At 42.5% G+C, this 21,407-nt stretch overlaps 1 protein-coding gene across 1 annotated transcript in view; it reads right to left on the minus strand.

The window, feature by feature from the left end:
- LOC119775856 (rho GTPase-activating protein 42-like) overlaps positions 1-21,407 on the minus strand; it is a 31,610-nt gene that overhangs the window by 8,074 nt on the left and 2,129 nt on the right. Inside the window, exons 3-9 of the mRNA XM_038273968.1 lie at positions 16,967-17,062; positions 16,811-16,872; positions 13,456-13,527; positions 11,617-11,718; positions 11,404-11,514; positions 10,744-10,848; positions 82-211 (exon numbers count right to left, since the gene is read on the minus strand). Coding sequence (XP_038129896.1) covers positions 82-211; positions 10,744-10,848; positions 11,404-11,514; positions 11,617-11,718; positions 13,456-13,527; positions 16,811-16,872; positions 16,967-17,062 — 678 coding nt within the window. The remainder of the gene's footprint in view (positions 1-81; positions 212-10,743; positions 10,849-11,403; positions 11,515-11,616; positions 11,719-13,455; positions 13,528-16,810; positions 16,873-16,966; positions 17,063-21,407) is intronic.

Genomic DNA, 21,407 nt, shown 5'->3' on the forward strand with positions numbered 1-21,407 from the left:
TCTGACACTTTTATGACCAGCATTTATTCTTTCTTAAGGAAAAAGAAATGTTACCGATCTGTATTTTAGAGGGTAGCTTACGTTTTTCTTGTATGTAGAGAAATCCCTCCATGGTGAAGCAGCTGGGGGCTTTGAAGTCATCCTCAGCAGACCTTATCCTTTTCATTAGCCTCTCAACTTCAACACGAGTACTTTCAAAGTTGTTGCGAGCCTTTACAAGAAAAGATAGGGGACACCTTAGAAACATGCTTAATTAAATAACATGCTCAATAAATAATGTGAATTAAATTGTTTGGTTTTGTACGACACTATGGACCTTCATCATTATCAGTTGATCTGTTCTGTGTTGATTAAATTCCAACAAAAAGAGGTAAAATGTTCCTGCAAGTTTTAAAAGTAAAATTTTGGAATTTTTTAAGTGTCTACCAACAATATTTGAAAAATACCACCATGCAGCTCAGTTTGAGCTGCATGCTTCAAGGTGCTAACTTAGCGATGCCTGAAGCCCATGTGACTAGACAGTGGAGGACAGGATGGCCAGTGTGTGAGCGAGTTAAACCAGGGCTATGATGACAAAAGCCATCCAACAGGACAATTCAACTGCAGTAGTCATTGTTCCACCACTTGTGGCAGCACTAAGATGGTTTTGAGACAAATATTGCACAGATAACAAGACAAAACGAAAGTTACTACCGTAACTACGGTTCTATGAATCCCGGATGACCGCCAGAGGCGGTGCTTCAAGCACTGAATGATCATTCTTGCGCATGCGCAGGTCGAGTATTAATGACAACAAAGTCAGCTGTGACCTGCCGGGGACCCACGTGACTCTATATAGTCACGTGGCACCCGGCAATCAATCCCTCAATCTTCTCGCGAAAGCAGAGATTCCGAGGGACCAAGCACTCTGGCGGTCATCCGGGATTCATAGAACCGTAGTTACGGTAGTAACTTTCGTTCTATTTCATCCCTACTGACCGCCAGAGGCGGTGCTTCAAGCACTGGATGACTCATATCAACAAGGTCACGAGGAATCAGCAACATTCAAGGAACAACGACTACACCACTCACCTAATGTGATGTAGAGGCATGCTGCTCGAGGATTCCCTGAAGCGGATGGGGCGCAGCCACATTCACCCTGTAGAACCGAGTAAAGGTACTAGGTGACTTCCAGGAGGCCGCACGACATATAACATCCAATGGCACCCCAGTCATAGCAGCAAACGATGTCGACATGCCCCTTGTAGAGTGGCATTTCACTCCCGCCGGCAGTGGCCGGTCCTGCAAGGCATAAGCCTTGGAGATCAAATCCACAACCCAGTGTCCAAGTCGCTGCTTAGAAAGTGCCTGACCTTTCCGTGAGCCAGCGTAGCAAACAAAAAGGCTATTTGTCTTTCGGAAGGATGCCGTGGCATTGATGTATGTCTCAAGGGCACGGACAGGACACAGTGGTTCAGAGGGACTTCCGGAGTCAAACCGGGCAAGATGGAGAGGCTGGGTGCTGCCTGCTGGCAGTGATACCTTAGGAATAAATGCTACATCAGCCCACAGTGTAACGCCTGAGCCATCAGGATTCCACCGGCAGCAGGGTTCGGCTATCGAGAGAGCCTGTAACTCCCCTACACGTTTTGCGGAAACCATAGCTAAAAGGAACGCAGTCTTCAGTGAGAGCCATTTGAGGTCCGCCGACGCCAGGGGCTCAAATGGGAGGGACCGAAGAGCCTCAAGCACAAGAGAAAGGTCCCACGCCGGTGCCACAGGGCGGTTGGGTGGGTGCAAACGCCGAGCACCTCTTAAAAACAGTACAACATCCTTGTCTCGGCCCACAGAACAACCATTCAGCCCAACATGCCAACAGGAAATGGCAGCCACATACACCTTTAAGGTAGATGGGGACCGTCCTTGATCCAGCAATGCCTGCAGGAAGGTCAGTATGTCAGAAACTGAGCACTGCACCGGGTCCTGCCCTCTATCACGGCACCAGGTCGCAAAGACCGTCCACTTGTTAGCATAGACAGCTCGCGTGGACGGCGCCCATGCATTAGCCATTGTATGCCCTATGGACCCAGTGTATCTTGAGAAGGTGGACCCCGGCCTTGCAGGGGCCAAATCCAGAGCTGGAGCCGGTCCGGTTCGGGGTGCAAGATCTGACCCCCCATCTGGGAAAGAAGGTCTCTCCTGGAGGGGAGACGCATTGGCGAGCCGGAGCTGAGCTCGCACAGTAGAGGAAACCAAGTCCTCGCTGGCCAGTAGGGGGCCACCAGCAGGACCCTGTGCCCCTCCTGACGTACCCTGAGGAGAGTCTGAAAAAGTAGGCTGAATGGCGGAAAGGCATAAAGGAGGGTCCTGGGCCAGTCGTGTGCCAGAGCATCGTGGCCCAGAGGGCTGCTGTTGTCCAACGAGAACCAAAGGGGACAGTGAAATGCGTCCCTTGAGGCAAAGAGGTCCACGTCCGCCCTGCCAAAGACCTTCCAGATGCACTCCACCACCTCTTGGTGAAGCTTCCACTCCCCTGGAAGCGGCTTCTGACGGGATAGAAAATCTGCTGGCACGTTCTCCGGCCCTGGGATGTAGGCTGCTCTGAGGCTGGCTATGCGTGGAGCTGCCCAGGTCAGAAGCCGTTGAGTCAAGCACAACAGTTTCCTTGACCTCGTGCCCCCCTGGTGGTTGATGTGAAAGACCACTGTGGTGTTGTCTGACCTCACCAGCACGTGCTTCCCCCGCAAGCCTGGAAGAAAGCTCTTAAGAGCCAGAAGCACAGCCTGTAACTCCAGGACATTGATGTGTTCCCTGCCCTGCCGCTGGGACCATGTCCCCTGTGCCATTTGACCCCGCCAGGTTGCACCCCAGCCCGTGGAGGATGCATCTGTAAACACAACTTCCCGACGACACGGGAGGGAACCGAGCGGGACCCCTGTGGTCATAAACAACCTCACCCTCCATTGGGACAGAGACTGAAGACACTGAGGCCCCACCCGAAGTCTTCGGAGACGATGAGTGTTCCGTGTGGGATCCAGATTCAAGCTGTTCAACCACATCTGGAGGGGCCGCAATGACAGCAGCCCCAAGGGCACTACGGCGGACGCAGCTGTAAGCATGCCCAAGAGTCGAAGATACCGCACAAGAGGCAGCGCCATGCCGCGCCTGAATTCTGGGAGCACGCTCAATATACTGTCCACCCGCTGGGGTGACGGGCAAGCAGTCATTGAGATGGAATCCATGGCAATGCCCAGGAAGACAGTCTCCTGTGAGGGGGTCAGACTGCTTTTCTCCATGTTCACCTGCAAGCCCAAGCATCCCACATGATGGAGCACTAACCGAGTATCTCGAACCGCCTGGTCCCACGTCGCGGCACAAATGAGCCAGTCGTCCAGATATGGGAGGATCCTCAATCCCTGTGCCTGCAGAGGAGAGAGGGCCGCTGTAACACATCGGGTGAACACCCTGGGGGACAGTGAAAGTCCGAACGGGAGGACCCTGAACTGGAAATGCCTCCCTTGAAAAGCAAAACGAAGAAACCGCCAATGGGGCGGAGCGATCGGAACGTGAAAATAAGCATCCCTGAGATCTATGGAAGTGAACCAATCGCCCGGGGAAATCGCCTGCAACACTTCCTTGGTGGTCAGCATATGAAAGGGCATGGCCTTCAAGTACACATTCAGGCCTCTGAGGTCCAAGACTGGACGCAGGCCCCCGGTCTTCTTCGGAACCAGAAAATACGTGGAATAAAAGCCCCCTGGATCCAGCAGGGGGTCCACAGGCACTATAGCACCCTTGGCCAGCAAGGTGCAGATTTCTTGGTTCAGTGCCTGTGCCTTCACTGGGTCGTGGATCACAGTCATCCTGACCCGGCCAGGGATAGGTGGCCGGCGGCGGAATTGAAGACGGTACCCCCGGGACAGGGTGGACAACACCCACAAGTCCGGGGTGTGGGCAGCCCAGAAGCTGAGCTGTCCCGGGGAAAAATAACCGACCGCCGGCCCTAAGGCATCATCTGCGGGTCCCCCGGCCCTTCGAAGGCCCGGGAGGACGCCGGCCAGACTGCGCGGCTCGAAAGGGATGAAAGGACCTCGTCCCAGCCTGGTCTCGAGCTCTGTTCCTCCGATCTAGAGCAGGTCCCCGGACCGATCTCTGACCTGGTAACAGACCCTGGGGCTCAGTGGGAGAAGGAGAAGGCACTAAGGACCTCCGTGAAGGACCCGCAGCTGCCCAGGTGCTTACTGGCTGGCGATCACGTCTGTGAAGCCCTGCCAGCTGTTGCCTCGTTCTAGAGGCCTGAGCCGTACGGTCCAAGGCGTCCAGTGCCGCTGAACCAAAAAGCTCCCCCGGGACCACAGGCAGGGCCCGGAGGGTCCTCCTACAAGGCTCAGTTAGTGGTGACTGCGCCAACCAGACCTGGCGGCGAGCATGAACCAGTGTGGAGAGTGTGCGTCCAAGTTCCCTCGTCATAAGAGCAAAGGCCTGCAGTAGTGATGGGCAGATGAGGCCCCATTGGGTGTATGGCACATTTCCCAAACTGTGTCGACACTGTGTTGAAACTGTTTTGCTGTATCACTGAATGGCGACATCTGCTGGATTTAAAAAGTAATTGCAGGCAACTTCAATAAAGACTGGAAACAGACTGAACAAGGTTCTTTCACACATTTTTATTTAGAAACATCAGCTGCGTTAACATCTTTGGGCCAAGGCGATTGCGCCGCTTACAAACCATTTCTCCTGCTTTTGAGAACACCCTTTCACAGGGCACTGATGATGACGGCGTACATAAAAATGTCATTGCAAGTTTGTACAACGTAGGATAATTTAGTCTTTGCGATTTCCAGTATTGTAGTGGATCCTGTGATCTTGGTGTGTTCTCTTCGGAGATGTATCTTTGTACCTCGATAATGGCATCGGTGGTGACATTTGAATTGGCCTTGCTCTCCTTGACTTCTATGTCCAGCTGGTGCCACAGGTTGTCATCTGAGGAAATAATAAAATGCATCTGTGTTACTAATTCATAGTATTCACATGGAATGATTTGCATGAACATTAAAATACAAATGAACAAAATTAAGAATCATACATACCTGGATTGGAATCAGATGGTTGAGTTGAAGGTCCAGCTTGGGCATCTTCCATTTGTGTTGGTATAGCGTTTCTCATTACTGCTGCACACTCTGATTTTAGTCTTTTCACTGCATCATTGGCTTTTGACGCACTTAAGAATGCCATGGTCTTGAACCGAGGGTCCAGCAGTGTTGGCATTGTCATTACACTCAATGACTCCAGGTTGCACAGAGTTTCTAGCAGTCTTCTTTTTAGGTTTTCCACAAGATTAATTGCGGTTTCCGTGGTTACATTTAATGCATTGCGTTGCAGTGAGAGGTGCAACATTTTGAGCATTGGGATTACCTTTGATCCAGACACTCTTTTTTCCTCAGACAGCTCCACTGTCGCTTGATTAAATGGAGCAAGCACACGGAGTGTCTCCTCTATGATTTTATAATCATTTGTAGTGAGCTGAGGTATATCACTTTTTAAAGAAGCTAGTGATACCAACACCGACTCCTTCTGTTCCGCCATGCGTTCCAGCATTAAATATGTGCTGTTCCATCTAGTTGACACCTCATTGATTAATTTCTTCACTGGTCCTCCCATCTGTAGCTGGACTTGTGCCAGCTTCTCTTTGGCTGTAGTACTGGTTCTAAAGTATGTTACAATGTGCTTTGTTTTATTTCGGATTTCAGTGAGCGTCTCAATTTGGTCACATGATTTTCGAACTGTTAAATTCAAAGAATGCGCTATGCAAATCGTGTGCCTGATTTGGAGCTTTTTGACACATGCAACCATGTTTGCAGCCGCATCTGTGACAAGACATGTAACTTTCTCTGCTATGGCCCACTCCTGCATTAAGTTTTTCTTTACTTGGGCCATATTTTCAGCAGTGTGCTGCTGAGGGAAGTGTTCCACTCCCAACATTGATGTACACAGTGTATGGTTCTCACTGTTGACATAGTGACAGGTCACAGCCAGGTAAGCCTCCATGTTCATGGATGTCCACATGTCAGCTGTTAGGCTGACTGCAGCTGCACTCTTCAGTTCTTTTTTAATTTGCTCCTTTTTCTCCTCATACCTCTGGCTAATCATGGTCTTGATAGCCTAAAATTAATAACACAAGTGGAGTAGCTTAATGATTGATATCAAATAACATGCATATACTTTGTTAACATGTATAACAGTTAGTTTCACGTACCTTTCTGCATGGCAGAACATATGAGGGCTCAAGGAGTTGGACCAGCTCTCGGAACCCCTTTGTTTTCCACAAGGCTAAGCGGCTGACAGTCTGTAATGATCATGTTCATTACAGCCTCATCAATCGCCTGCTTTCTGGAAGCACCAGGGCTAATCACGGGAGTATTAACTCGTTCTTCCATCTCATGCCGGGCACGGTAATGCCTCAGCATTGTGGAAGTGCTCCGGTTAGAGTAAGACAGCACCTGGGAGCAAATCCTACATTTCACCTACAATAGAAATAAAAGTTAATCCATGTAAACTAATTAAAATATTCTTCAGAAAGAAATTAGAATAACCAAGAGAAGAATGATCAATGGTGGAAACAAGAAAGGAATAATAATTTACCTTATTCTCAGTGATAAGATCAAAATGATCCCACACGGGTGAAAACTTCCTCTTCCTTGATTGATCCATAGTTTTAGATGACAAGCCAAAAACCAATGTAAAGCAAACAACACAAACTATCTCCATCCAACAAAACCCACAAATGTGTCGATACATTTTCTGTTTATAAATACAATTTGGCGCGTTCACAATCAAGCGACACAGGAACTGTATCGGTCACGTGGTTTTCCTTAAAGAGATACGCGCACCGACACGGGGCTTCACCTTGTTTGCTCGGCGCATGCGCCGAGGTTTCAGTGTCGTCAGACCCATCACTAGCCTGCAGAGATGCATCAACCAGGCCTTGCGTGGCATGATCCAGCGGAACAGATTCCAAGGAGGAAGACAGGGCCAGCATAAGATGGGAGAGAGAGTTCCCAATCCGGCCCATGCGGGCCCCAGAGTCATAGGCCTTACAGAGAAGGTCGTCGGTAATATGGCACTGAGGACGCGGACAACGGGCATTGGGCCGCAAGGCCTCATCAGGCGGGATTATAAGAGAGGCAATGCCCGGTTCCACCGCTGGCATCTGCCCCAAGCCAACCTTGGGTGCCTCCTGCATAGCTGCCAGGACCCTGCCATCCGTCGTCAGACGTGAAAACGCCTAGGTGTCTGACCAGCAAGCATGCAGTTCCCGCACATACTCCGCCGAGGGAGGAACCACAAAGGCAGTCTCTGACCTACTGCGCCTAAAGAAGGCGCTGGAAGCCGCAGGCTGGGCCTGAGGAACACTAATCTGTAAACGGGCAAGAGCCGTTCGAATAGCGGATGTCACAGACTCCCCCGTATCCTCCTGGGAGGCAATGGAGTCCGACCCAGAGGCCCCGGAGCCCAGCTCCGGAAGGTCCTCACAGAAATGGGTGCCAGAGGCCGCCACAGAAACAGCATCGTCGTCATTGACTGACGTTTCATCCTGCTCGGTAGGGAGAGCCGTGCCGCGATCACCAGCAGTCTGAAAGGACTGGAGGAGGGCTTTCATTTGGGCCAGCTCAGTAGTGAGATGATCCACTCTGGTGGACAACCTCCCTGCATCGGTCCGTCTAGCACGCTTCGTCGGTACCGAAGGTGCAGCCACAGTAGATCGTTTGCACACCGCTTTCTCCATCGGCAAACGAGCACGCGGCGAAGCGCTCGCCCAGTCGGTAGGCTGCTCCAGTGCAGCCAACCGATCCAGTCTGACCGACCGGGGCATGACGCGACAGTTGGGGCAAGCGTCATCTGACAGCGCCTCCCGGAGATGTTCCACACCGAGGCAGGAGGGACACATCCGGCTGAAGTGGAGCCAGACAGGTCGAGCAACATAAATTATCCAGCATCATACTGCTGAAAGGCGTGATCAGCCTGCTACCAAGGACAAGTCAACACGAGCAGGAAACGCTACTGGCGACTCGTTGTAGGAAAACCCCCGCAGAGATTCCAAACTCAGCGTGAGCAGAAACGCCACTAGCAAATCGATTATTAACTAAAGATGAACTCAGCACGAGCAGAGACGCCACTGGTGAGTTTAGGCAAACAAACTATAGAAGAACCCAACGCGAGCAGAAACGCTACTGGTGGGCTTAGGCAAACAAACTGAAAACAACTCAGCGCGAGCAGAAACGCCACTGGTGAGTGTAGATAAACAAACTATAGAAGAACCCAACGCGAGCAGAAACGCTACTGGTGGGCTTAGGCAAACAAACTGAAAACAACTCAGCGCGAGCAGAAATGCTACCGTGAGTCAAAAGAGCCACAAAATTAACGTGGCAAATCAAAGCGAACAGTAAACTACTGCTGAGAAAAGAACGAAAACTTACCAGTCACCGCAGATCTGGTAAGGTGAAAGCAGCTTGTGCAGCCCCTGGAGGGCGAGACTTACCCGCAGCTCCGACCAAACCCGGTCACGGGGCTACCAGCAACAAGCAGCCAGGAAACTAGTGGTATACACAGAAGCAACCAGCTTCACACGACCACACTCCGGTACTCAACACACCTGCGCGCGAGAAGAACAAAAGGGATTGATTGCCGGGTGCCACGTGACTATATAGAGTCACGCGGGTCCCCGGCAGGTCACAGCTGACTTTGTTGTCATTAATACTCGACCTGCGCATGCGCAAGAATGATCATTCAGTGCTTGAAGCACCGCCTCTGGCGGTCAGTAGGGATGAAATAGAACAAAACATTGCATGGTAAGATTAATAAGCACCTCATAGGCCCGATTAATGCTGTTAATTTAACCTGTCATAAACCAGATTGACAGGTGTGGTTCAATTTGAATTCGACACGTATTAATCAAAAGGAAGAAAGATTTAGTACAACTCTTCTGCCTCCCATGACAAGTTTTTAGTCAGTCACAGCAGTAATAGTAGCTTGATTAGTTTCAAACTAGAGGAGTTAACTAATAAGCTCTTAACAAATCTGGTTGGGAGGAATGAGTAAATATCTTCCCATTCACAGAGGCAAAAATCATGTCCTTTTTTTCTTTTTTCAAAATGAAATAGAGGGTAATCCAGCTAAAGCTGACGCAGCCATGTTTGTTTTGCTTCAGCCTTTCTGCCAATGGTTGATGCACTGACGTCATACACGTCACTGCATTTCAATGGTCTGAAACATTTCTGTATTGAGGATAATGCATCTGTTGGCTTCTAGCAAGATGTATTTTTGGTAGTTTAGAAATCTCATGATAATTCATCTTGCCTGCAAGGTAATTTTTAATCTGCAATAAAGTCCATTTCAACCTCATTTAGTATTGAAGTTTGAGTTTTACCATTAGCTTAAACAACTTCAACACCTTTTAAAAAGACACATAAAGCTTTAAAACAGTAAACAACAACAAATCTTGTTTAAGGTGCAGGATCAAAAGCAGAGCAGAATGTAGCACTGTTTGCTATGCAGCATCATGGAGCTTTGTTGCAGCAAGTGACTGCAAGATTCAATTCAAAAATACTTAATCGTTTCCAAAGGGAAATCACATAAAAGAATTAATAAATAATGAAATAATCGATTGCTCCACCTTCGCAAAAATGAAAGTAACTGTGAGCAAAGCTCCAACTAACAAGGGAAATTTTTAACTGTGACATAGAGGAGCATACAACCCTTTTTTGTTTTGGGAGTATAATATATCAACTAAACTCTTTGGAGTAAGCATGTCTAAATTCCATGCTCACCTCTAACAACATTTAGCCCTTTAATCAAATGCCTTGTAAGATTATTTAGAAGAAGATATTCTGGGCTCAGAATAGGAACAATTTTACAGTGGCTTGGTTATTTGTGATCATCTCAGCATTTCAGAAAGTACTGATCCACTGGGACTTTTTTTTTTTTTAGGAACTGTTTTTCTAACTTTACAAAGAAAAATCTGAGGAAAGAAATTATTCAGTGTGTGGCAGCTGACGAAAGAAAGCCAACATTAGCTCAAATAATAAACTAATATAGTAATAGCAAAGTGCACATAATAAAGCAGCAGGTACTTTTAGATTTCTCAACCAGACCAACAGAACATGGAATCAATAAATAAAACTGTTGAAAAAGAAAAAAACATTGAAAGAAGAATCTAGAAATAAGGCTAAATAAATTTTCTCATTTTAACATTTAGATCTAAAAATGCTAAGTCAAAAATTATACATATAAACCTTTAAAACAATTAGTGGACCACAGAAAAGAGATGCAGTTGTATAGATTTTGCTTTAAAAACAAACAAAACGTATAGACATAAACATCCCATGCAGCTAATTTATTCAGAGTGATTAGATCATCAGAAGGTTAGATCAAAAAACTGAACCAACCAGATCAGGACATCCTGGTTTAGCCAGCTGATTTTTCACATATCGAGTGATGCAGAGTCAGCCCTTAAGCAGCAACAGCTGCTTACTGGCTTTTAAAACACCAACATTAATGACTTAACTCTTAAAGTTAATATTATTTATTAGTAAATAATCTTGCTAAAAATAAGACGCTAGAAGTATCAGGAATCTAAAGTTTAATCAGAGTTCAGTCTCCTTACTTTTACCTGCTTTCTAGCAGTTAAAATGCTAGAGGCTATTTCCAACATGGCAATCTGAGGCACAGATTTAATCTTAGAGTTTAGGGAAAACAAGTACTTACATTTTGCAGATTAAACTGGAGCTGCTGCTTGTAGGGTTCAAACTCATTGGCCAGCTCATAGCCCTCATGGTAGAATGTAAACAACCCCTGCAGGAAGGCTAATAACTGAGAAGCACAAGGAGAGATCCTCAGTAGAAACATTAGCACTGGGCTTGGGAGAGTACAAGTTGATCACAATAGGACAGATTTTCAATCATCTGCTGGGTAATCAAACCTGGTTCTACAGGGTAAAGCATTGCTCTATATTTGTTTTGCTGCCATTGTTTATTTTACAACAAACAGCTTTTGCTCTCTGTCAGCTGGGAAAAAAATCTAATCACAGGAAGTCCTGCTGGAGCAACAGGAAGTGTCCTTTACTGATATCCATCATTTAAAAAACTGAAACCAATGGCCATGCTGAGTGTGTAAAACGTTTTTCTGAGCTCATGGCTCACTTGTTTTTCCAGGCAGTGTGTTTACATAAAAACACTTGTTAATGGCTCGGTCTGCGTGCGTAAAAAAGAAAAACAGCACGGGAAAAGTCTAATCACTCCAACTTTCCTGCCATGAAACGCTGTGTAACCGGCCTGTCTTCATTTTAAAATGGAAACTATAAACATAAAAAGGGTGTGTATGGCTTTAAATAAAACCACAAAATTAAAATTGTAAAGATAATCTTACTGGCTCCACAAACTCAAACTTCTTTCTTTCCTGCACTTCTTGGATCTTGAAAACATACTGCAGAGATGCATCGTAAAAGATCTGCCTGTCTTTGTCCATCTGTGAGTCAGCCTGTAAAAAATAAAAAAAACACACCAAATACTAAGAACTTGATGTAACCGAACAGGTGCCTGAGGAGCTTGTTGTGGCCTTGAGAGTATCTTAAGAATTTACCTCTTGTAGCTGGGAATCCTTCTTCCTGGAGGACACACTGAGATACTTTTCTAGCACAGAGTAATACCGCTCTGTCTCCTTATCAAACTGCTTCTTCTCCTCCTAACAAGAACAGGGCAGCAGAAAGGATGTAAGTTACAAAAACTACAAAACAACAGAGAAAGGAAACAAAATAAATGCCTGAGCGATGAAGAGGCGTTAACAATAGTATTCATCACAACAAAACATCATCCTGTTATTGAATATTAAAAGATAAAACTGGAGTTGCAAAATAATGGTGTGTTGAAAAATAAATACTGAAAATTGGCCTGACTGCATCAACTTCACAATAAAACACATTGGTGGGAGTATCATGCTGTGAGGATGCTGGGGGATTGTTCACCTTCTAACAGACAAAAACCCTAAACATATGGCTTGGTCTAAAAGAAAACGGTTTAGATGAAAGAATTTTAATCTTTTAGAAATGCCTCATTTAATCATAGCACTGAAGTTGGATGCTGTAATTTCTGAATAACTAACAAGTGTTTATTCTCATAATGCAGTTTTCAGAAAATGAAGCCCTTAAATGTACAAAGTCAACTTAAGGTGGTTCCATCTATACAATGGTCTTAAATACTCAAATATAGCAAGTGAAATCTAGCATAGAATTCAATCAAAGGAATTAAATAGATCATCATGGTTTAAAGCTCCTTTTTTCTTTATATTTTCATTATTTGTAATCGTTTCACAAACAAATTAAACTGTTATGTAGAGAATAAAGGTACCTAAAATCTTAGAAGGCTTTAAAAACTGGGTTATTTAAAGAGTTTTTGGGGTTTTTTTGGAAACCAGTTACACTGATTTAAAACGACCCAGATGCAGGGTCAAAGTCAAAGACATTTCAAATAGAATTTGTAGCTCATCTAATTATAGAGTGTGTAAGACATGAGACCTTTCTGCTGAATATTAATGATAAAAAGCTAAAAAAATACCATGCAATAAAGCACACGTTGAAACAATTTCAACACATTTCAAACGCATAAGAGCCAAAATGTTCGGAGAAAAAAGGCTCCAATGTGTTAGAAATAAAAGTGGATTACATTTAGAGACTGACTTAACATGAAAGTTGATCTGCTTTAGTCTAACCATCGGAAAAGTGAAGGGATAATCAAACATTTAGAGAGGCTGTAAAGGCTATTAATGTCAAAAAACAATGGAAATACATCTAATAAGTCACAAGAATGGTCAAAAAATGACCCGAGTATTGAATAAAGTTTCTGTATGCTTAAGAAGAGTATTATATCAGATTAAGGAAGTAGCTTCCCGGAACTAAAAGTTATGGCAAAGCAGAGATGCTATTAATATTCTAAACAAGGAATCGCTGCCAAAAACCATTAGCAAACAGCTGCAGTGCAGATATTTTCTCTGCTATCGTCTAGCTGAAGATGAGCTGCTCACACATTTGTGTTACATTCTGCAGTCTGTGGAGCTGCTTGAATCAATCCACCTGAGGTTTTACTTTCAGATCAGGTTCCTTTTTAAAACAAAGCTGACTCCCCGTGTCAGACAATGTTCTCTTTACAGTCAAAGAAAAGTTTGATAAGTAGCTAAAAATACTTGAAGCAGCTGCTAAAAGCAGACACAGCAGACGTTATGTTTCTACTGCCTGTGTTCAGCAATCTCTGTGTCTGTGACATCCTCAGTCTACTGTCTTCTCTCCCAGCGTCCGTTCCCATGACCTTGTTACTGACTCTAGACTGTGATCCATCATTTATCTGAAATATGTGAACTTCTGATCGTTAACCAGTCTAATTAGTTCAACTGGCATCCCTTCATCCCTTCTTAAAGCAGTGGATGTACCTTAACAGCTCCGATTTGCTCTTTCCGAAACCTCTCAAGGGGTGAGATCAAGACGTCATCCGCATTCTGGATCTGAAAAAAAGGAAAACAGAAGTGAGTTTCAGTTTGTTGTAACAGTAAATACCGAGAGCCGCAGCCAAAACGTCCCATGAGGGCCGCAGCTGCAAGTTCACTGCTGAAGTTTAAAAGGGCTTTTATGTTTTATCAGCAAATCCCTGATAAGTTTAAAAAGACAGCTTTAATTTTTTTATTGAAGATTTTACTTTACTGCAATCAAAAAAATAATGCAACCCTTTTTGGTATGTATTTAGTTATACTTGGTTACTATATCATAATTTTTTTTAAATGTCCTACCCTGCTAACGCAAACAATTGCGTTAAACTAAATATGATAATTACATACCAAAAAGGGTTGCATTATCTTTTACAAAGAACTTCCATCAAAATATTACAAAACACACATAATATGTTAATCCACGGTCAGCTTCACGAAAAAGTTGCTGTGAAGTTTATGACCTTAAGCTGGAATTAGTTTTATCCTACAGTAAATCTTTGTTTGCATTGAGGTCAAAATAACACAAAAAAATCAGAGGTAGGTTGATATGAACTTATATGAAAAACGCAAGATGGTTTCAGCTGGAAATAAATCGCTTCAAATGGCCTAAAAGAATAAGAATATTTGGTTACAGTAATATGCAAACAGTTAAATAAAAACTGTCCTTCTTCCTGAGCTACATGCTAATAACATATCAGGTCTTTTTAGTCAATAATATATCAGTAGATTTTGGTGACTGATGTTTTTAAGCAGATGCAAAGTGATTGATATAGGAGACAGACATTGCATTCAACAACAATACTGTTATTTTATCTTTTACATAATGTAACCCTACTTAATTATTGCATTCTTTCTATTTGTATGAATAAATTATCCTCTTTTAATAGTGCCTAGGAATATATATTGTGCAGCTTGCATAAAAGTCAAACCCATTTTACGGAATTTTCTTTCAGCATATTACTAATAAATGTACATCAGTGGTACCTTTTTTTAATGATTGAGCTTTTTGAAGATAAACTCAATAATATTAAATATAAAGAGGATGTTACTGTATGCAGGATACATTTTCACTTCATCTTAAATTCGCACTGGTATCCAAAACAGGGGGGCTTTCATTGTGATGTTAGACTTTTCAACACATCAGTGCAAGCAGAGGGGAAACTGAAAACTGAGATTGTTGGGTTTGGTCGACTCCCGGTAATAGAACTTTTGGGTTGAACAGGAAAGTATTTCAGAGGAAACTATTTTCCAAAAGACGGTCTAATAATTGTATTATTATAAGTTTAGATTAATTAGCAGAGTTCCAGTAAAAGCAAGTTGAAAAAAAGTGAAAAATCCAAACACACACAGCGAGGGCAAAAGACAGAAGACAAACACACAAGCACACACAGAAACCTTTTATGGACTTTCCCAGGCTGTCCAACTGCACTCCATCTCACAGGGGAATTGCCAGAATAGGTTCCACATGGTTCCTCTGCAACCAGACCAAGCAGGCTGCCACAAAGGCAAACACACACTCACACAAGGGTTTATATATAAGGCAGCATACTATGCTCCTCTGTTACAAACACTGTGAGCTTAGGCTTCACACAGAGTGTGCCAAAATTCAATCAGTCCTCACAAAGGCCTCCGAATGATGGAGGATCACTGAGTCCAAGAAATTTCCCAATTGCAGTGAACACGGTGCTGCTGGCACAAAGTTAACCCACAAATGTGTGAATCAGAGTAGAGGGAAAGCAAAAAAAAAGAGAAAAATCCAAGGCGGTTAGTGAGAAGCTGTCTATGAGGCCTGAAACCTTCTAAGAAATCTACTTAAATTTCACTCGTAAAACATAAAATATATGAAGGAAAAGGCTTGGGTCAGATAACGCAGAGAGAATCAAATATTTAAACAGCAGAAAACTGTTTGCTGAAACAGCGTGAAAAGTATCACGTTTCAACATGCACATTAGTTTCACATTTCAATCAAACAGGGCCAGCGTGAAGCTTCGTTTCCTGATGCTCTTTAATCCTGTCACAAACCTGTTTGGATTGTTTGACTTACCTGATTTCCAAGGGACATAACTGAAACAGCATAAAAAAAGACAAACATGCCTACTATCAACAAAAAAACCCAAACATTTAATCTAATTCACATAACCTTTGTTTCTCACTTTGTCGCAATAAATTGGACTGAACTATCCTGTGTAAGATCAGTTTGACAAAAAATATTTGGCAGGTTAAATAACTGTGTGTTGTGGGTGATTGTGTGCCATGAATAAGATGTGCATACAGGTTCTGTCTGCCTTTTTTAAATGAGCAAACTGATGGCGTTACTGGCAGTATGAAAAATACCATAAAAGAAGAAGAGATTCTGAAACCAGCTGGCCAACACGGACCTCCTTTGCTTCTATCTTTGACAGACCAGATACGCTGACATGAACAAAGACTTTCCTTCCAGTCTCTGTCATTAAATCAGTGCCTCCTTTGTGGACTTAATTAGAGACCAATCGGATAGTATCTGTAGTGGTCCTGATATTGAAGAAAATCGAGTGTTGGTGAAAATGGGCCTGATTAACAGAAGTTGGGTTAAAAAAACTCCATAACGGTAGAGATGTTTATCCCTTTATGGGCATCTGTCCTTACTAAATAAAGCCAGTTTGAACCCTAACAGTTATATAATTGTTTTCAGGATGGAAATTGTCCTTTCAACATGATGCACAATTTTCCTTTTTCTTAAACTAATCTCAAATTTCCTTTTGGATACACACTTGATCAATTTATTTGCTGGTAGAGAAGAGTTTATGACAGCATTTTATTTCAATAGTAATGATGATAACATTAAAGAAAACATAGATCTATTATCAATAAAGTATTGAGATCAGCAGAAATCCAAATCGGAATCGGTCAGAAGTGAAAGAATGTGGATGGCTGCATCCTTAGTCACAATGACACCAGAAATTGTTTAAGGAGTTTGCGCCTCAATTTCAAGTTTGATAAATGTATATCAAGTATTCTCCAGCCATTAGTCTGTATTGTGCTCATGCAGATATGATCCATGCATTCATGACGGCACACGGAAAAAAGAGTTTGCCTCCACTATTCTTTTCATGTGACACAGGTAAATTGATATGCACCTGGTATGAAGATCAGCTTTGCACGTGCCAAAAAGTTTTCACATCTTTTAATAAACCCAAACCTTTTTAAACATCAGTCCCAATTGGGGCATACTAAACCAAATCTGAGAAATTTATTTTTATTTGTTTTAAGCTTTTCTTACTCTGCTCAATATATGACTATAAACAAAATCATGAATTCTTACCAGTCGTTTTCTCTCCTCTTCCATGGTGCTTAAGAGCTGAGAGAACTCCTTTAAGGACTGAGCTGCAGCAGAGATCACATACTTCAAATCTCTGGGTCTAGGTCATATCTTACAGAGAAGTCTTAGATGGAGGTTATTCTGTTGTATTTTTCTCACCTATATTGATCTCATCATCAGTCTCAGCGTCTCCGATGCATTCAAACTGGAACTCCTGCAGAGACTGCGAGAACCGCTGCACGGCCAGAGAAAGTCCTGGAGAAAAACAGGCAGGCAGGTACAATAAAGATATTGCTGATATTATTTCACTGTATGATAACAGTTCTATCACTGGTCAAACCAATTATTTTTCACCCTTTATTTTAAAGAGTAACTAAAGAACTTGCATTTCATCTAATCTCAAGACATGAGGTGTCAAAGTCTGCTGTGACTGAGCTGCCACACCTGGTGATAACACATGAAGTGCATGACACACCGCTGCATTCTTTGATCACACTCTGGCAATACAATGCAATGAATTTCAACTGCTGTGAGACAGTTTACATTGTAGGTCTGGTGTATGCATAGATAATGACATAAAATGAAGTGAAACTCGACTGCAGCGGGTGTTAGAGCTACTGAAAAAGGAATTTAAACCAGACTAAACTTTCAGAACACTTTCCAACACTAGAAACAAAAATAATGTCTCATTTCTGCTATAAGATGTAGACTAAGTTGGTCAAGATATGAAAACATTCACTTATGCTTGTGTGTTTAAACTTAGCAATTCATAGTTTGCAAAAACCATAGGCAGCCTTAAAAACAGTAAACGTCTATCTGAAACAACAACTGCACTCTACTGGATTAGAATCTAATATTGTGGCTCAGGTGATTTTTCTACAAAAACAGGACTTGTTTTAAAGGACAATGCAGCCATTTATTTTACCCTCAGAGAAGAGCGAACAGGCTAAACTCTACGAGTATCAGGCAGGTAACAGCTGGTATCCAAACAGATGCCTACAGGCCAGGTGAGGAGCCTTCCCCCTCTTTGTCAGTTGTTCAAATAAATGAGCCCTTTCACTAATTTTCCTCATCTTGTGTTAAGGATGACACATTTTCTAAAACTTATTATTTATTTTCCCATAAGAGCAACACATATAACCACCCATCATATAGAATTTCTGGAGGGGATTTGGTAGTGTGCATAAATACACCAATAAGCCAGAGATAGGACCCATTTATTTTTTTCAACACTAAGATAGGTAATCTGTGAAGTAAAAGTTAAATATTGAAAAATCTATTTTTCCCATAAAAAAGAAGAAAGAAGTAAACCCACCCTTTACAGACTTTGATTGCATTGACAAAACTTTGTGTTCTATGATGCACTATTTAAGATTAGAAATAATAATCAGATCACGGCTCGTTTTTTATCTTTTATTTTGTCAATTTCTTTTGACATTTTATTTTTTAGAGTTGAGAGACGAAGACAGGTTCACACATTATCCGGAAGTGTTTCTAGTTTTTTTTTGTTTCTCAAAGCTGGGGACAGGAAAGACAAGTCGGCTGTTTTCTGTTTTTCCATTTTTGATTTGGAAATTTAAAAAAATGAAAACACTAGAGTAATTTCCTTTTTCTGGTTTTCAAGGAAAAAAACAAGGACCAGTCCTGCACAATAAAATTGTCCTAAAATGAAAATTTAGATGAAGCAAGCAACAGTAGACAATTGTTTGCATTCCTTGACTTTGCAGCAATCCCTCATAACAAGCATGCAATTTTGGGAAAACAACTACACTGAAACTAGTTTTTAATAAGGAGTGCACTGATTACAGGTTTCTGGCCAATCACCGATTCTAATCATGCCTGCAATGCCAATTCTGATTTTGACATATATATTTATTTTTATACCTGACATTGTCAGTTGCTATGAGATCACAAGACACAAGACATTTAAATATTTTTTTACTGAATTTTTTTTTTTATCGTTGCTGTAAAACAATGTAAGTTTCTGAAATAACTGCGCTCAAATATGAATTATATATAATGATATCTCAACATTCAGAAAATCTAAGCCGATTGATCGGTCGGCTGATAAATCGGTACACCCCTATTTTTTATTTTAAACAGAGGAGATTTCAGGGTTATCAAAAGCTGATGGCTGATGGCAAAGTTCAAGTTTCAGTTTGGCTACCAAACACATAGCAAGTCTTGTCTATGGAACAATCTTGTTATTAGTAAACACAGACGAAATGAGAGTCACTGGCAGAGAAAACAGTAAAAATAGACAGAGACCAAGACAGCTGAAGCTCATGAGAACTTAATCAAAGCGAAAATAATCACTAATCCTAAAAACACAAAAAATATCAATAAGTGAAAAAGCATTAAATGAAATAAACAAATACTAGTAATAGTGATTGCCTTTCTATTCCTGAGTGTTAGATGGCTATTAATGCTCAATATTTGCCAAAAGTCAGACTGAACAAGTTGATCTGGAATGCAGTGGTCTAAATGAGTTAAATGTAAAAATAATTCTAGGTGAAGACATTAAGATGTGATGTGAAGGTACTTCATTAGTGTTTACTGTATGTCTGTTATTTAGAGAAAACAGACATTTTCATGTTTAATTTGTTTATAAGAGAATTTTTTGATAATCAGCTACTGACAATAGTTTTAATTTAACAGAATTATGGTCAGCTAGAAAAAACACAAAACATAACAGGTTGATAAATTACTACAAACCGAGTAACTTAATAGTAAATGTAGACCTTTCTAGCAGAGCTTTTTGAGCCTCTAGGGCATTAGAGGTTGTGCTGTTAAGTTTTCATGGTAATTGAGCCTTTCTTTGTTAATGTGTAACCGCAGTGGGCCTGAAATTCCCCAATGCATCGCTAAATCATGAGTAGAGGAAGAATTTTAACTATTTGGTTAACCCACTATAACCTTAAGGTTTGCTAATGTTGGGATCCTGAGGATTGCCCACCAGAGGGCGCCGAGGATCCTCTTCTGCTTTTTGTTTTCTTTTAGGGACTGGGTTACTGTTGGGATCTGGGGATGTACCACCTTCCACCAGCAGAGTGCGCCGTGGGTCTCCTGGGCTGGAGCCCTCCAGCACACCTGGAGCTCGTCTGCTCATCAGGAACCCTCCCTACATAAGCAGCTGCCAGACCTTCCTTCAACGCCGCAGTGTTGACCTTAGTTTGGTTAGCAACCTGAGCTTCTGTTACCTGAAAGAATCTAAGTTGTCTCTAAGTGAGAAAACTGATTCTAATCCACCTCTGTCTTTGCTCACAGGAAACCTGTCTCAAGCCTGAAGCTCTGGGTGAGCTTAACCTGCCTTCCAGCCCTGGTGAGCCAAACCTGAAGATTCCTATTTGGATATCCCCTGCTGCTCTCTGTGAAGAGCTGGAAACTATGATCAAGGTCTGCCATTCAAAATCAGAAGCTAGACGCTGCAGCTGCTTGTGTACTCTGCTGAACCAACAGTCTCTGGACCCAACGGTTCTCTCTCTCACAAGAGAAGCCTGGACCCCGTCAAGGTAGACTCAGAATTATCTTAAAGGACTCATTAATCATCTGTCTGCCCAGCTTATCAAACTATCCATCTCTACAGACTTCAGTGAACCCAACCCGGACCAGTTCCAGATCCTGTTCATGTTTTTGTGTCAACAATCTTTAATAAACTCTGTTAAACTTTTACCCAGCCTCCGTTGTGTTATGCGTGTGGGTTTGAATTAAAACCATTCATGACAGCTACAAAGTTTTTTTTGTTTAAGAAAAACTTGAACTTAACACAACAGTAAATATGATTTATCAAACTTTGTAAAAAACAATTTATAATAAATCAATTAAAAGGTCTTTTGTTTTGTCATAAAATTTTGGTGTATGCACAATTTAACATTTTGCCACATTGTGGCCAAAAGCTTCAACTGATTTTCTTGGGATTTTTTATGAGATATGGCAAAAGACCAAAGGACAAATTATGAAAATGGGTTATAAATAAGTAGTAGTATAACATGGACATACTCAGCCCTCTAGGTCTGATGCCTAATGCCTTGAAGAGTCACCTTTTGTACATTTACATCTACACCTGTTTTAGTGTACATCTCTACTAACTGGTAGCTTTTTGCTCATTCTTCTTGACATAGTAGTACAACATCAGTCAGAGTGGTCAAAGAGCATCACAGAACAGCCATTTCTAAGCCTGGGATTTGACTGGGCCACTGTGACACATGTTTTATTCTAAGCCACTGCATTATTCATCAGACCTTATCTTTAAGGTTGTTGCACTGTTAGAAGGTAAACTGCTAGAAGGTAAACACCAGTCTGACTTCATCTGGAGCCTCAATATGTTTCCTTTTTCCAGAATTGATATCTTTTTATAAACCTGCTTTCATGTCCCTGCTGTATACCAGCATCCCCACAGTTTGATGTTGATAGCATGTTTTACTGTAGGATAGAGCTTCCAGGTTGGTTGTTTATTCTATCCCACAAATAAAGGTTTTTGATGAAGGTCAAAGGGTTCAATATGGGTTTCTTGTGACCAGAAAACTTTTGTTCATGTTTGATCTGCCTCCTACATGATTTGTGGGAACTTCTTGGCTTCCTTGTAACAGTTGCTTTCGTC

The sequence above is a fragment of the Cyprinodon tularosa genome, unplaced genomic scaffold, assembly GCF_016077235.1.
Source record: "Cyprinodon tularosa strain WSP-4 unplaced genomic scaffold, ASM1607723v1 ctg9, whole genome shotgun sequence".
In the NCBI taxonomy this organism is placed as follows: domain Eukaryota; kingdom Metazoa; phylum Chordata; class Actinopteri; order Cyprinodontiformes; family Cyprinodontidae; genus Cyprinodon; species Cyprinodon tularosa.